We start from the raw sequence: 16,670 nt of genomic DNA on the forward strand, positions 1-16,670 counted from the left end.
AAGCATCTTCAAATCGAAAATCCAATCAAGGCAAAAAGTGTCGTCCCGGATTAGCCTGTGTGGACTGCGAAGGCTAATCTGGGACGACACTTTACGCACATGCGTTAAGCCCAGTTTTTCCAGACCGCGGCTCTTATGATCGTCAATGATGAAAGTTGCGTGTTCACAAGAGTGGCTGTACCTTGAACAGGCTTGCAGATGGGACAGCATTCACCATCTACCTCCGTGAGGACTTCCCCGGCCTGCAACGATAACAGATACTTCTATAAATCATAATCATTAACCCATTTATGCCTAGTGGACTCTCCAATCCTTCTATAAATTGGATCAATTTATTTCCAAAATTAGGGATGTCTAGTATATTTATTTATATATTTAGAATATTTCTTACAGAAATTTCTTTAAGCAAACAGCGGACACCCTGATGAGACGCCGCATCATGCGGCGTCTCATCAGGGTCTACGCTGTTTGCCAAGGCCTTTTTCTAAACGCTAGGCATAAATGCGTTAACGAGTTGTTTTCAGTTTTGCTAATCTATATATGAAATATAATTTCAAGGGAATCAGTCTGATAAAAACGATACATTTTACGTTACGATGTCAATTTATCATTCACATTCAACAATCGTTTTATATTTGTGAATCAATATACGACAAAAGACGATCAAATAGATTATGAACGATATGTGTTTAACTTGCTCGACAGTATGAAGTAGTCGGAAAGCTCATGTACAATACATTTATTCTAAATGCCTACATCTGTCTAGCACCATTCTAGTATAATTTTAATCTCGACTTGTAAAGAAACATTCATTTAGTAGGGAAGGCTCAGCATACGTATGTACGTAAATCCTTGAAAAAGCTTTGATTTGGGATAAGTGCCCCGTTCTGGGATGAGTCGGCATGTTTTCATGTGTAGTCCGCAAGGCTAAACAGGGGCAAACATTTCCGATCGAATAGATTTTCATTTAAGAGGCTTCCTTCAAACGAAAAAGTCCATATAAGTCGCGTTCTGAGAAAACTGGGCTTAATACTTGTGCGTAAAGTGTCGTCCCAGATTAACCTGTGCAGTCCGCACAGGCTAATCAGGGACGACACGTTCCGCTTCTATGACATTTTTCGTTTAAATGAAGTTTCTTCTTAGCAAAATCAGATTTAAGCGGAAAGTGTCGCCCCTGATTAGCCTGTGCGGACTGCACATGCTAATTAGGGATGTCATTTTACGCACATGCATCAAGCCCAGTTTTCCCACAACGAGGCTCATAAGACAGGCCCGGTTCTCACCTGGCAGACTGGTGTGGTGCAACTTTCCACCTTGACGGGCGAGCCCCTCACGCAAATGTAGTGACTGCATTTCTCGCTATAGATGATTTCATTTTCCTAGAAAACGAGCGCAAAAATAATGTTATTCTTAAATTTTATGAACAAGGTTTGATGTATCGGCATCCCGTTTCCCATTAGCAAGCGCTTTACCGCTAATTTCAAAGCTTTTTTGTTATTAATAGACAGGGGCAACTATAGACAAAAGTGACGTTTATAATGAGCATTACTATTACTGTTGAATTTGATACATAAAAAATATTATTTCATGAATTCAACTTGATACCGTCAGCGAGACAATTACTTTATAAAATGAATGTACGCACTGTAATGCGAAAGAAGAAACATGTCTTATTTTAAGGTATCGAAGATAACATGCCTGGTACACGGTTCCATTGTACTGGCAATTGTTGCATTCAAGGGTCGGGACACACACATGTTGCGCGTTCATGACATAGTTGTCCTTGCAGACGCAGCCCATATACATAGTGCCGTTGTCGTGACATGCGGCGCCGCCCGCAAGGTAGCGCTCACATGTTTCCTGCTCGCAGTAGGTGAACTGACGGAACTCGGCCGTATCTTCGCAGACTGAAAGCATAACATAATGGCTGTGTAAAATTTAGGAATAACCGGTAATGAAATTATGTTACCATCCGATGTACTTATTTAAATATAGTTTTTAACGCCGACAATAGAGTACTGTTAGCAATATTAAGGTTTCCGTGGCGTAGTGAATATTGTGTCCGCATAGAGACCGGAAGGTCACGAGTTCGATCCACACCGTGGGAGCGGTCAAATACATGTTTAACTGTGTCCGTTTAAGAGAGAACAGATAATGCACCTCAGTTGCGGATTATCATGAGACGCGTCATGCAAAATGGGCATTATGCTGTATGCGACCAGCCTAGCTCCATGAGTAACCATGTACTGGACATTATGCTGTATGCGACCAGCCTAGCTCAATGAGTTACCATGTACTGGGGATTATGCTGTATGCGACCAGCCTAGCTCCATGAGGTACCATGTACTGGACATTATGCTGTATGCGACCAGCCTTGTCCATGAGTTACCATGTACTGGGGATTATGCTATATGCGACCAGCCTAGCTCCATGAGTAACCATGTACTGGACATTATGCTGTATGCGACCAGCCTAGCTCAATGAGTTACCATGAACTGGGGATTATGCTGTATGCGACCAGCCTAGCTCCATGAGGTACCATGTACTGGACATTATGCTGTATGCGACCAGCCTTGGTATTGTCCTGTCCATGAGTTACCATGTACTGGGGATTATGCTATATGCGACCAGCCTAGCTCCATGAGTAACCATGTACTGGACATTATGCTGTATGCGACCAGCCTAGCTCAATGAGTTACCATGTACTGGGGATTATGCTGTATGCGACCAGCCTAGCTCCATGAGGTACCATGTACTGGACATTATGCTGTATGCGACCAGCCTTGGTATTGTTACCATGTACTGGACATTATGCTGTATGCGACCAGCCTAGCTCTATGAGTTACCATGTACTGGGGATTATGCTGTATGCGACCAGCCTAGCTCCATGAGTTACCATGTACTGGGGATTATACTGTATGCGACCAGCCTAGCTCCATGAGTTACCATGTACTGGGCATTATGCTGTATGCGACCAGCCTAGCTCCATGTGTTATCATGTACTGGGCATAATGCTGTATGTGACCAGCCTAGCTCCATGAGTTTCCATGTACGCTAAAAAGTCACACAAGGTATCGTGCCCTCATAAGCCGACAGGGTTGCTTCTGACCATACTGCGAATGACGCGGTGCACACCTAGTAAAACCTTCATGCATACTAGGACTTCAGATAAATAAAGTAGTTTACACTATGTTGAAATATGATCACATTTATATTATTCAACTGAAGATAATACGTTTTACATAATTAACATACAATACATATTTAAGGCAGTATAGAACCTTCTTCGGCAGACATATTCGCCGTGCTTGTCACCTATAATCCATTTTAACCTTATTTACAAATATGACATTATTTAAAACTAATAAATAAATAGCAATTCACGTTCAACATCATAGTTGAGCGGATATACAGCTGTTGTAAAACGATGCAAAACACAGTATTATTTTCATTTAAAGGCAACCACTCATGAACATGCCTACCTTGACACGGTTCCGTGTTGCAGTCGCTGGTCTCCATGCTGGGAACCTCGCAGTTGGTGAGCCTGTGTCGCGTCTTGTTGCCGCCTCCGCACGATGCGCTGCAGTCGCTCCACTCGGACCACGGTTCAATGGTGCAAGACTGGTCTGCAAAGTGAATAACAGTGCGCTGGTGCCAAATAGGAAATAAAGTGGTCTGCAGAGTGAATAACAGTGCGATGGTGCCAAATAGGAAATATTTTATATATCGATTTTAATGCGATCTTATTTTTGTGTCGCTCATGTGATTTAAATCCGTGACATCACTCCTTACCGTGGGGTCTTCAACAATGATTCAAAAGTATAAATTCTTTAATCTGCCGTCTCTAAACAACGTATGATAAGAACAATTACATTTCAGCACTTAAATTGACATGCAACGTAGAAAGGGTTAAATTATGCTCTATAAAAACGACGGAAGTTGAAGCGTGATTCTATATTATGCAAGAACGACGGTTTGGTCGTTGAAGTACCGACTTACCACATGGACTCTGATTGCAGGCGTCGGTCTCGTTGCGCCGGACACCCTCGCACTCTGCCGCCTGCGCGTCCGCCGGGTCCAAGAAGTTCCGGGAGCGTCCTCTATCGCCGCCATCGCACGTGGCAGAGCAAGGGCTCCATTCTCCCCAAGGGCCAGTCTCGCAGCCTGTGACGCATTAATAATTGTTTAACTTGTTTAAACAACAGATGTTTCATTTTTAATTTAAACATCGGAATGAAGAGAAATTAGACTCATGATTATGTATTGAATCAAACATGGACTTTTGGTTATTGACTAGAATATTTCATAATGCCTATCATAAGTGTACGTTGTGAGTAATGTATACTATATACTGGGCTATATACATACAGCTTGGCAGATAGCAAGGAGCTGATTCGGTGTCATTTCCAGGGCACATTCGACCGGCGCACGCGGGTTCCGGGTTGCTACAGGATCGTAGGCGGAAGTGATCCCCTTTTCCGCATTCACTAGCGCAAGATGACCACTGCGTCCAGCTAGACCATTGACCGTCGACTGGAATACGAACGTGCACATATTCCCTTGAAATTCACTTTGTACATCGATTGTATGTGCACATCAGCATAATATGCCGTTGTGTTTTTTTTATTGATATAATCCCATATAATATATTCCCAATTTGCTTTTAATGAAACGACCCGTTTGGAGAAAAAACAATTGAACACTACAATACAAATCGACAAACAGAACATGGCTTTATAACACCGGTTTAATTGATGCGCGCTGAGTGTCTTCTCAGATGGGACTGTGCGTCCGTGCAGTCTGATCAGGAAGGACACTTTCCGCTTTTATGTTATTTTTCGTTTAAAGGAAGTGTTTTCTTTACGAAAATGAAGTTCAGATGGAAAGCGTCGTCCCTGATTTGCCTGAGAGGACGACACTTTAAGCACAAGCATTAAGCCCCGATTTTCCATATCAAGGCTCATTTGTTTTAGAACATCTGTCTTTTGAAAGTACAACATTTTAATGTGAGCATTGGCGGAACGAGAATCGGAATTGCCAACATACCGTTTGCAAGCAGGTTATCCTGACACATCATTTGTCTGGATGCGGCATCGCAGTAACTGGAACGACAATGGCTCAAATTAACCCATTTATGCCTAGCGTCAAGAAAAAAGGCCTTGGCAAACACCGAAGACCCAGATAAGACGCCGCATAATGCGGCGTCTCATCAGGGTATGCGCTGTTTGCTGAAAAGAATTTATGTAAGAAATATTCTAAATATAGAAATAAATATACTAGAAATCCCTAATTTTAGAAATAAATTGATCCAATAGAAGGATGGGGCAGTCCACTAGGCATAAATGGGTTAATTGATGTGTGCAAAGTGGCCTCCTAAACGAGCAATTCAAAACCCATTGACTGAACAAAAACAACTGCAAACGGCCTTGATGATATCCGAGGATTAACCCATGTATGCCTAGTGGACTGTCCCATCATTCTAAATTGGATCAATTTATTTCCAAAATTAGGAATGTCTCGTTTATTTATTTTTATATTTAGAATATTTCTTATAGAAATTCCTTTAGACGCCGCATCATGCGGCGTCTCATCTGGGTCTACGCTGTTTGCCAAGTCCTTTTTCTCGACGCTAGGCGTAAATGGGTAAACATAACAATGGCCGTTAAATTGAAATTAGTAAAACACAATACATGTACATTTTAATGGTGGATAAACTAAATAATGCATGGTGCATTGAAATTTTGCAATTGAACGACCGATAAATATTAAGTAAATGAACATTTGATATGCAAAAAATAAACGGTGCATAGAAGATAATGTAAATCATTTTATTGAACGTTTCATAGAACTATAAAACAGCGAAATCGTGAGTTGGTGTCGAACTACATAATTCACGTAAGAAATATAAAACTAATACAAAGCAACGCAAATCTTTTTTTTTTTAAACGCTGGATTAACAAATAATCATTAACTATATGCAATAATGGCAGATAATCATTAAATATATGAAGTAAAAGTAACACTTAAAGAAATACCAACAAGTTAAGAGCTGTTATTAAAGTAAACAGGTCGAAAACTATAAACGAACATTTACATAAAGGTAGAGGAACATTAAGTTTAATGAAGGCTTTATTTTCATAGAAGATAGATATAACGATAATAGCACCATATATTACTTTAAGAAACAATCAATTTCCATAAACCCCATGTCGCATAATTGGTGTATATTTGATAATAATGCATGCCCTGGTTTACGTCAGTATGGCCGAAACTCATTAATTTGTTGACAGTAGACGCACGGGTTCAGTCCGTTTAAAGTGTAGATCATGACAGGATTACTAGGTTAATAGATGTTTGCTTCCGTATCGTTGTAATTACCAGCTAATAAACAAATTGGTTTGACCCATCAAGTTGACATGTTTATGTAACGATACATGTATATAAAGAATGCTTTTTGGACACTTGAATATGAAGGATTTAAGACATAGGAGAAACTCTACATGTTATTTTCAGAACCCAACCCCAAGTGGGGTGGGGTGCGGTCCTGTCTGGGTGGATTTGCACGGATTTTGTCATGTCTTGGAAGCGTTGTTAGTTACTTGGAGAATTACATGGACTTGGAGGCTTTGCATTAACAAACTAATTTACAGAATTATATTGACTTGGAAACTTTATGTTAACAACTGAATAAAGAGCAAAGAACTATCCATCGAGTTTATTAGTTTGTGTTGCTACGGCACACACATATTAATCGCGTTTATTTTATAGAAATCATGTGCGTAAATTGTCGTCCCAGATTGGACTGTGCAGTCCGCACAGGCTAATCAGCGACGACAGTTTCAGCCTTAAACAGATTATTCCTTTAATCAAACAGCGCAGACCCAGATGAGACGCCGCATACTCGACGCTAGGCATAAATGGTTTAAGAGCAAACTAAAATATGTGTACATGTAAGTGGCTTACCATTTCTTGCAGGCGTCGTTGGTAGGTATCTCCTCTCCGTCCTCGTACCACTGTCCGCCGCTCATGCAGTCCTTGCACGGTTCTCCCATGCACGGTTCCGTCTCCACGTTCTCGCCCTCATCGCATCCAGCCGTTGTCGATCTTAAACGGGCAAGGCAGCATTATATTACACAATCCAATCACATGCATAAATGCGCTATTGTAATCAAGGCGTTTAGGACACTTATCTCAACATCTATGACTTTATGGCACTTATCTCAACATCTGTGACTTTAAAAAGATTAAAAACAAAAGTGTAAATGAATTTACAATCTGATTTAATAACATTCGAACGAACGTGATTGTCAATTTCTGTACGCAACACAACTAGTTTAACATCTTTGACAACTGTAAGATATTTAAAAATCTAGCTCTGATCTCTCCCGAATTCACAAATGTTTTTTATTCATATCTTCACTTGACATCTGTGGCACAAAATATGGTCCGTGTCAGAATGCGAATAGCCTCGTACAGACCAACTTGCGCATGCTCAGTAAACATTCGCCGTATGGCTATGAAATTCCACCATACGTCATTAACTTCTGATATTCATATTATAATTGTTTTAGATTAAAATACTTATATCTTAATTGAAGACATCATCGTTTGAGACAATCCTAGTACCTCAAACTTATTGTCTCGACGGTTCATCTCTCGAGATTATGTATGCAGTTTAACTCTTCCAGTGCTGGAACCGAGTTTTGAAGGCCTTTGCAAACAGTTTGGATCCAGATGAGACGCCACAGAACGTGGCGTCTCATCAGGATCCAAACTGTTTGCTATTTTGATAGTATTATTTGAAAAATAAATTGAAGAAAATGCTAATTTTAGAAATTCAGCAGAGGACATTTTAGCAGACGACAAATTTTCCAGCATGCAAAGGGTTAAATAGTGCCATGTAACTAGCCCTAAATCTCTCGCATTCACACCCTCGAGCACAATTAATAACAGCCTCATTTTGTGAAAAGGGAGTTCAATCATGTGCGTAAAATGCCTTAGCCAGTGCAGTCAGCAAGGAAAGCATCGTCGCTGTTTAGCCTTTGCGTACTGCACAGGCTAATATAGGACGACACTTTAAGCACATTTATTTATCCCGTTTTCTCAGTGCGCGAGTCACACGTTTGTCGCTTGGATCAATGTCTAATTCCTCGTTCATCTCCATATCACCCTGAATCTCTCGCCTTGGCCACAGTATGTGATGCATGAACTCCATGTTGATCTCTATATCAGACACTTACCTCACCCTGAATCTCTCGCCTTGGCCACAATCTGTGATACATGAACTCCATTCGCCCCATGGACCCAGCTCGCAGCCTGTGTAATATAATAACGTCATGTATAATATACCATTGAGGGATGCATCTATAGTGGATTGTTACAATGTGCAGGATCACGTGACTTTGTGGGAACCGTAAGTGGTGATTTTTTTCTCGAATAACTTTTTAAAACAAGTTTTCGTAAGAATTGTTTATGCTGCGTATCGCTACGTGAAATACATCATAATTACTTTATTTAATAAGCATGTGCTCTTGTTAAAAAATGTGTGAACTGCATTCATTTATACCGTTATGCTTCACGCAACGTGAAATTTTGTCACCGATTTCAGACGTATTCAAAGATTTATTCTTATACCCTAAGATATTGGCACAAAATGCAAGAAGCACTGTCTTTTCATGAAATAAAGATTTTTGCAAATGAATTTTAATAACTTCCGAGATAGTTGCAAAAAGATAGCTCTTAACGGTGTGTTTACATTCTGTCCAGCCCGTGTGTAAACCCCTGACACTGTTGATTCTCCACCCTGTTAGTAGTCCAAATTTTTGACGCTCTTAAATATTAAGCTACTTTTTATATGGGTAATATTTGGAGCAAAGAATTTAGCCCATATAAAAAGTATCTCTAAATTCTTTGCGCGTCTTATAAATGAGACTACCCTGTTAGTACATGAACAACAATTGGAGAGCCCAGTTACGCGTCCATCTTGCGCAATAATACGATAATATCACCCAGTGAATGTAAACACAATATTTACGTGAATAAATGAAACAATATATACGAATAGTTTTATGTAAGCTTTAAGGGATTTAGAACATCATGAAACTTGATAATATGATATTCTGTAAAATATCAAACTTCTCTTGTCACTAACATATTTAAAGCAGATAGTAAACCGTCGATATTTTTCGAATAATAAATAAATTCATAAATACTCGTATCCAATATGTCCCCTTTACTGAAGTAACATTTGATCTGAAATATTCTGGTGTTTTTAGCATTGTTGACTACGTTTCATGCGCACTATAGTGTTGTAATTGTGTTTATTTTATAACTCTTTGATGTTTTAGTGCTGTTTATTTAATGCAAGTCAAGTATACGCGCAATGCAAAAGCTTTGTTGCCAGTATCTTAATATGAGCCGCGTTCTGAGAAAACTGGGCTTAATGCATGTGCGAAGTGTCGTCCCAGGTTAGCCTGTGCAGTCCGCACAGTCTTATCAGGGACGACACTTTCCGCCTAAATTGGATTTTTTGCAAATCATAGACTTTATTTAAACGTAAAAATTTCATAAAAGCGGAAAGAGCCTTCCCTCATTAGCCTGTGCGGACTGCACAGGCTAATCTAGGACGACATTTTACGCACAAGCATTATGCCTTGTCCAGAACGCGACTCGTTTGTTAACATTCGTATTGTATTTAAAATCAAAATACGTACATGTTTCGTCGATGTGGCAAACGTATTGCCCTTTCTCGCAAGAACTGCAAAATAAATATTGTCAACGGTGATAGAACTAAATACTTTTTTTTATTAAATAAAACATGTATTTACATGCATAACAAGCTTTAATTTAAACACCAAAACCGGCAATTTTATTAAAAACCACACAACAAGCATAACAAACATAAATGACTTTGTGGTGACATTGAGCTTAATAAAAAAAATATGAATGATGTGTAGCCTAGCCTAGTGTTTCACTTTCTTTTGATGCTTACAATTCGGAAGAAAATATAAATATCAATTTATATGTACAATGCTCTGTGCAAACGGGGTTCAATGCATGTGCGTCACAGCAAGTGTCATCACAGATTAGCCTGTGCAGTCAGCAAAGGCTTATCAGGTACAACACTTTCCACATAAACCAGATATTTTTGTAGAAGAGACTCCATTTAAACGAAAAATATAAAAAACGCGGAAAGCACCGTCCTTGATTAGCCTATGCGGACTACACAGGCTAATCTGGGACGAAACTTTTGCACATGCATTAAACCCCCTTTTTACAAAGCGCGGCTCATATATACACTATTCTGTCCTTTTACAATTCTTTCAAAGCCATAGGGAAACAATTTTTTTTAAAAGATGTTGCTTGTGGTGTTTTGAGATGCGGTAATCTCACCAATATTGGCACGGTGAGACTCCTGGTCGAATATCGCCTTCGGGCATCAGGGCGCCGTCAGGTGCGTAGCAATGGTCGCACTTGCCCTGGGGAACACATTGACCCAGCTCGTTGCGGACTAGATCATTCTTGCACACGCATCCAGGTACACAGTCGCCCGCCGGTTCGCACGTTATGTTCTGCTTCACACCGAAGCAGTCGATATTTTTTTCTTCACACACCGCGTTTGCACAAGGGTCATATTCTTCCATACTTTCATCGCATGCTAAAAAAGAAGTGTCACACAAGTCACTTTTAAGACCTTATTGAAAAGGACCACTAAAGCGAACATTTATTTTAAGTCATAACCATTTATTTTAAGTCGTTACTAATACAGCTTATACCCAACAAAGAAAGTAGAACTATTTCCTTATGGTTCTAATAGTTATCCAACTCTCAACTATAAAGAATATAAAATGGAGGTAATAACATTATCATTTTTAAGGTTTTTAATAATATATTTCAGGCCATAGCCAAATTAAACAAATAAGATATTTTTACCTGGATGACAGTTGACCAAGTGATTTAATCAAATATAATCATATAAACGTTATATAGTTACTGGGTGTGTCGAAAAGAGCTGTCTACATGAATTGGCAAATTAATATTGAACAAAGACTGGACCATCTTGTCTTTGAACCCAAAATGATATAGAACATAATGTTAGTCGAACACACAGTTTTTGTGTGTTGAAAACATCTCAGTCACGTTATGGAAAAATGGGGCTTAATGCGAGTGCGTAAAGTGTCGTTCTAGACTAGCCTGTGCGATTTAAACAGGCCTAAACTTGACTTTCTCTAAGACGAGACTTACTTTAAACGAATAATAACATAAAATCGTCGTCCCCGATCATCAAGGACGACGCATTACGCCTGATCATCTAGGACGATGCTTTACGCCTGATCATCTAGGACGATGCTTTACGCCTGATCATCTAGGACGACGCTTTACGCCTGATCATCTAGGACGATGCTTTACGCCTGATCATCTAGGACGACGCTTTACGCCTGATCATCTAGGACGACGCTTTACGCCTAATCATCAAGGACAACGCTTTACGCACATGCATTAAACACCGTTGCGCTCTATAGAGCGGCCCATTCTATGTGTACACGTACTTGGAGGGCAGTCTTCACCATTGACGCATCCTTCCACTTCCACGGCGTCCTCTGTGACTGAGCACATGCCGTTCAGGCACTGTCTGGTCCTCACCTGCAGGCCCGTGTCACATGTCTTGGTGGCGCTACATTCGCTCCAAGGGGTCCACAGTCCCCATTCAGGGGGTTCTAGAGTTGGCAATAGAAAGAGTCGAATTAACGTTCCCAATTCATTTATTTGGCTAAATAACTATTCTAGTTATGGTTTCCCTTTCAAAGAGTAGGCAAAATAATATTTTAATTAACGCTCCCATTCCTAGATTTTGCAAAATAAATGTTCTACTTAACGCTCCCCATTCTTAGAGTTGATTATACACATGTTCGAATCAATGTTCCACATTCGCATATTATGCAAATTAATGTTTTGATTAACGTTTACCATTCCTAGAGTTTTCAAAATAATCGTTCTTATTTACGTTCACCATTCTTGGATTCGGCAAAATAAATGTCCTTATCAACGTTCCCAATTCCGGATGCTATAGTTATTTGAATTAACAGAACATAATGCGTAAGCATTAAATTCTATGTGTAAGGTTTAAGTCTGTCTTTCTTGTTTGGTAACTGAACGGACCTTTTCCACGTTACTATACAATTTGGTATGTATTCTGTTTACTAGAAATATAAAGATAATGTAGGGAATTTTGTTTTGCATATGTATTCTAATATGTATTTTTTGGTAGTGTTGTTATAAAAAATTCCTATTATTTTCGTTATGTAGAGGTAAATTGATTTTTTAGTGAACTAAGGCACAGGAATTTACGATTTATCTCTGGACGGTGTATTTAATAGACGTGACTTGCAATTCTATTACAGGCTTGTCTTCGGTAAAGGACCGAGCTTTTTATGATTCAATCCCACCTCACCAAATGAACCCTTTGAAAACCCTTATTGATAGAACCTGTTCTATCCGCTAACCCATTTATGCCTAGCGTCTAGAAAAAGGCCATGAAAAACAGCGTAGACCCAGATGAGACGCCGCATGATGCGACGTCTCATCAGGGTCTGCGCTGTTTGCTTAAAGGAATTTCTGTAAAAAATATTCTAAATATAGAAATAAATATACTAGACATCCCAAAGTTTGGAAATAAATTGATCCAATTTAGAAGGATGGGAGAGTCCATTAGACATAAATGAGTTAAACCGCAGGCATAAATGGGTAAAACCGCTTTGCGATTGACTAAACGAGACTATGGAAGGTATACGATGCAATAAAGCTAAATTCAATACGTTTACATCTAAAAAAATAATGACTCGATCGGTCAAAATTCACTGTATTATGCTATGTTATGATTTAACTTCACACGTTTTCGTTCGTAAAATAGTAATGATAGTTGAAACACGTTTACGTTCCCTTTTGATAAAAGCATTATGTTTTGCGATAATTTATACATTTAACTTGTATATAAAGTAACGGCCGCTACCATTTAAATTAAAGTATAGCTCGCTAACATTTAGATTAAGGTATAGATAGGCAAAATTTCAAATAAAGTACAGCTCGACAATATTTAAAATGAAGCGTAGCTCGCAAACATTTAAAATAAATTATCGCTTGTCAACATTTCAAATAAAGTAAAACTCGCCAATATTAACCTCTATTTGACCTTTATGCATACAGATTTTTGAATTCCGTTACGAGGACAACTCGTGTAAATTCTTTCGTTTTGAACTCATGTGAAATGAATAAAGAAATACAGTTACGCACCATTGAACCTAGTAAAATATCGGATACATTCCAAGGGTGTTATGGTAGTTTAGTTCACGAGTATCTGATCACATGGTTTATCATGGTTTAGTTCACGAGTATCTGATCACATGGTTTATCATGGTTTAGTTCACGAGTATCTGATCACATGGTTTATCATGGTTTAGTTCACGAGTATCTGATCACATGGTTTATCATGGTTTAGTTCACGAGTATCTGATCACATGGTTTATCATGGTTTAGTTCACGAGTATCTGATCACATGGTTTATCATACCACCGCATTCATATCTGCCTGATATAACATTGCCTGATATATTGTTTTATATCATGGTCAACAGGAAGTTCTTATATCAGTCATGTGAGGAGGATGGTCATATTACTCGGAATACTCTATTAACCCTTTGCATGCTGGGAAATGTGTCGTCTGCTAAAATGTCGTCTGTTGAATTTCTAAAATTAGCATTTTCTTCGATTTTTTTTCAAAGAATACTATCAGAATAGCAAACAGTTTGGATCCAGATGAGACGCCACGTTCTGTGGCGTCTCATCTGGATCCAAACTGTTTGCAAAGGCCTTCAAAATTCGGTTCCAGCACTGAAAGAGTTAAGTGCCGACCTTGATTCGCTTGTGAAGAACGCATACGCTAATTATGGACGATACTTTCCGCTTTTCTGGGATTTTTTCGTTTAAATGAAGTATCTTTGAAACGAAAATCCAGTCTAGTCCCTTATTAGCCTGTGCGGACTGCATATGCAAATGTGGAACGAAACTTTACACACATGTGTTAACCACAGTTATACCAGAACGAGCATCATTTACCTTCACAGACATGGACGTTGCAAGGCTCTTCGTCAACTTCGCTATTATCACAATCAGGATTAAATCCTACAACAGTGCGAGTGCGGACCTTCGTTCCAATGTTACATGGTTCCGAACAGTCGCTCCATTGTGACCATTCAGTGGCTACGCAAGTGGCTGAAGAGGAAAACAATACTCTGCAATCCAATAAAACAATCTTCGGTAAAACATACCATACCCGTAGCCAGGGGGGAGAAGGGGGGAGGGGGGGGGGGCGTTGGGTGCGTTAGCACCCAACATTTGTTATCACCTAAAGGGTTTTCCAGCAAAAAAATCACCTATGCTCAAAACCGGATATTTTTTTGTCGTATGGCAAGAAAACAAATCATTTCAAAACAGCAATGTAGCTTTTTGTAGTTTACCAACTATTAATGGCATCTGTTCTGCTCCACATACAGAACTGTCCACAATGTTTTAATTATGTCAAACTTGACACTAGGAAATATGTCCTACTCTTAAACAGTTGATCTAATGAATTTAGAACGTTATAACATATGATCAGGTAGACATTAACATTAAATGTTCATTAACTGTGACGGATCTTGAGCATAATTGGCAAATAAGTCCATTTTTTTTCTTCAACGTCCTGGTAAACATTTAAAAGGACTTTGAGACCATAGGGCCAGTAGTTTGTGGTTATAGAGTCTTTATGAAGCCTTAGTTTTTATATGTTTCTGAAATTCGTTTAGAAAAAGATAACCAATTTGTTAAAAGTAGTTTAAAAAATAAAGGCAACCAGTTTATACCATTTTGATTTCTGTATAGTATGGATTCAGACTAGAGACGACCCAGTTTTGTCAATCAGTGGTTGTTGTACAATACACTATTCTCACGCTTAGTGCAATTCTAGGCATCGCAGCAGACAAACAATTGCTTTGAAAAAAGTCAAATATTTCTTTTAAATTTGCTTGATGAATGGTAGAATTTTGGAATGGTAAAATACACCAATATTATCAAGATTCCAAGAAATAATGATATTTTATACCGTTTTTATTGTTGATTTTTACATTCTATAAATTTATTGTTGCATATGTAAACAAAGTGTGTGCGCGCATACTAGTGTTGGGTTAAACACCGTATAAAATAATGTATTTCCGTGACTGATGGAGCAAAAGGTTTTTATTGAAAAACGGCTGTGGAAAATACATGTACATTGAATTGTATATTATATCATATTCATGTAGATCAGTCACTGAGAATGGTCAATTAAAGTGAAATTTCATATAAAAATGCTCTATAACGTCAGATTCTAAATACAGATAAAAAGTCGCCAGAATGCAGGATTTTACGTTTGATTTTCAAAATTTTCTATGGTGAGGACCTCAAAGCCCCCGATTGCAGGAGGGGTACACCCCCTTTGCCACTTCATTGCTCAATAACAATCGTTGAAGGGAAAAAGGCGCAGTTTGAAGCAGTGAGTACAATGCACATAGTTCATCGTCCCATATGAAATACGTTTAGCTGGTAAAGTGTACCCTATAGACGAATCTACTACCCCTGACTGGTGTTGAGTGTTTTACTAGGATTTCATGGTTTTACTTAATGACAAATAGCACGATCTAAATAATGTGCAGTACTCACGTTCACAGTTTGGCGTTTCTTGGCACGTCATCGTTCTGTTCTTGCATGTGCTAAAACAATTTCAAGAAGAAACTGACGAGGCTAAACCCATAAAACATTCCAATTGTGTAAGATAGTACACGTGCTTGTCTATGTTAAAGCGATCAGTTGTAAAATACTTTCATATGACCGAAAACATAATAGCATTATTATATACGATGTATTAAGCATTATTTTTCTCAGCGAAAAAAAAATAAACCACCAAAAGACAGTTGAAGAATATAATCAAATGTGTCCTGCATTTAATAATTCCTTATGTATTGGTGCATAAAATTACATCTTAAACGTAATGTCACATTGATTGGTTCCCTTAGCAGACACATGTTAAGCTCTGGAAATAAACTACATTAAGTTATAGGTTATCTTTTGTTGCACGGATATAGGCGATATTTACCATTCATAGCACATGACGTGGACCCTGACGCCGTCTCCAATAGCGTCATCAAGACTCACTATTTTATCTCCTTCATTATATCCGGGCAAACCATTGACTTCAATGTACCCTATTGCGTCGCCTTCTGGAAAATCTCGGCCGATTTGAGTCTCGAAGTCAGCAACAGTAAAGTTGCAGATATTTTCTACAAACGAAAAAGAGTAGGGTTCACACTTTTGATTCTTATTTCAACCAAAAATACCGAAATATCACGGCTTATATGCGTATAGATGAACAGCGATTTTGTCCATATATTCGCCTATTCCTAAAGCTTGATCGAATTGTTTCACTGGAAGCACGCAAAACAAATATATATATATGGGAACAAAAAGGTAAATTCAAGCTCCAGGTACTTCCAACCGGAAAAAACAGCAACAAATAATATGCGGAATATTTTAGTGTATGCATAGGAGTCACCATCTCGACAATCTGCGAATATTATGAAACACTAAAATCGTATAGCAATT

The 16,670-nt window shown here is 38.7% G+C and overlaps 1 protein-coding gene across 1 annotated transcript in view; it reads right to left on the bottom strand.

Annotated features, from left to right (window-relative positions):
* Positions 1-16,670, bottom strand: part of LOC127846265 (mucin-2-like) — a 92,891-nt gene that overhangs the window by 3,443 nt on the left and 72,778 nt on the right. The window contains exons 70-84 of the mRNA XM_052377436.1: positions 16,165-16,348; positions 15,732-15,781; positions 14,112-14,267; positions 11,550-11,717; positions 10,393-10,657; positions 9,714-9,757; positions 8,241-8,316; positions 6,964-7,104; positions 5,047-5,102; positions 4,369-4,533; positions 4,000-4,164; positions 3,483-3,626; positions 1,699-1,907; positions 1,284-1,379; positions 182-242 (exon numbers count right to left, since the gene is read on the bottom strand). Coding sequence (XP_052233396.1) covers positions 182-242; positions 1,284-1,379; positions 1,699-1,907; positions 3,483-3,626; positions 4,000-4,164; positions 4,369-4,533; positions 5,047-5,102; positions 6,964-7,104; positions 8,241-8,316; positions 9,714-9,757; positions 10,393-10,657; positions 11,550-11,717; positions 14,112-14,267; positions 15,732-15,781; positions 16,165-16,348 — 1,980 coding nt within the window. The remainder of the gene's footprint in view (positions 1-181; positions 243-1,283; positions 1,380-1,698; positions 1,908-3,482; positions 3,627-3,999; positions 4,165-4,368; positions 4,534-5,046; positions 5,103-6,963; positions 7,105-8,240; positions 8,317-9,713; positions 9,758-10,392; positions 10,658-11,549; positions 11,718-14,111; positions 14,268-15,731; positions 15,782-16,164; positions 16,349-16,670) is intronic.

The sequence above is a fragment of the Dreissena polymorpha genome, chromosome 9, assembly GCF_020536995.1.
Source record: "Dreissena polymorpha isolate Duluth1 chromosome 9, UMN_Dpol_1.0, whole genome shotgun sequence".
NCBI lineage: Eukaryota > Metazoa > Mollusca > Bivalvia > Myida > Dreissenidae > Dreissena > Dreissena polymorpha.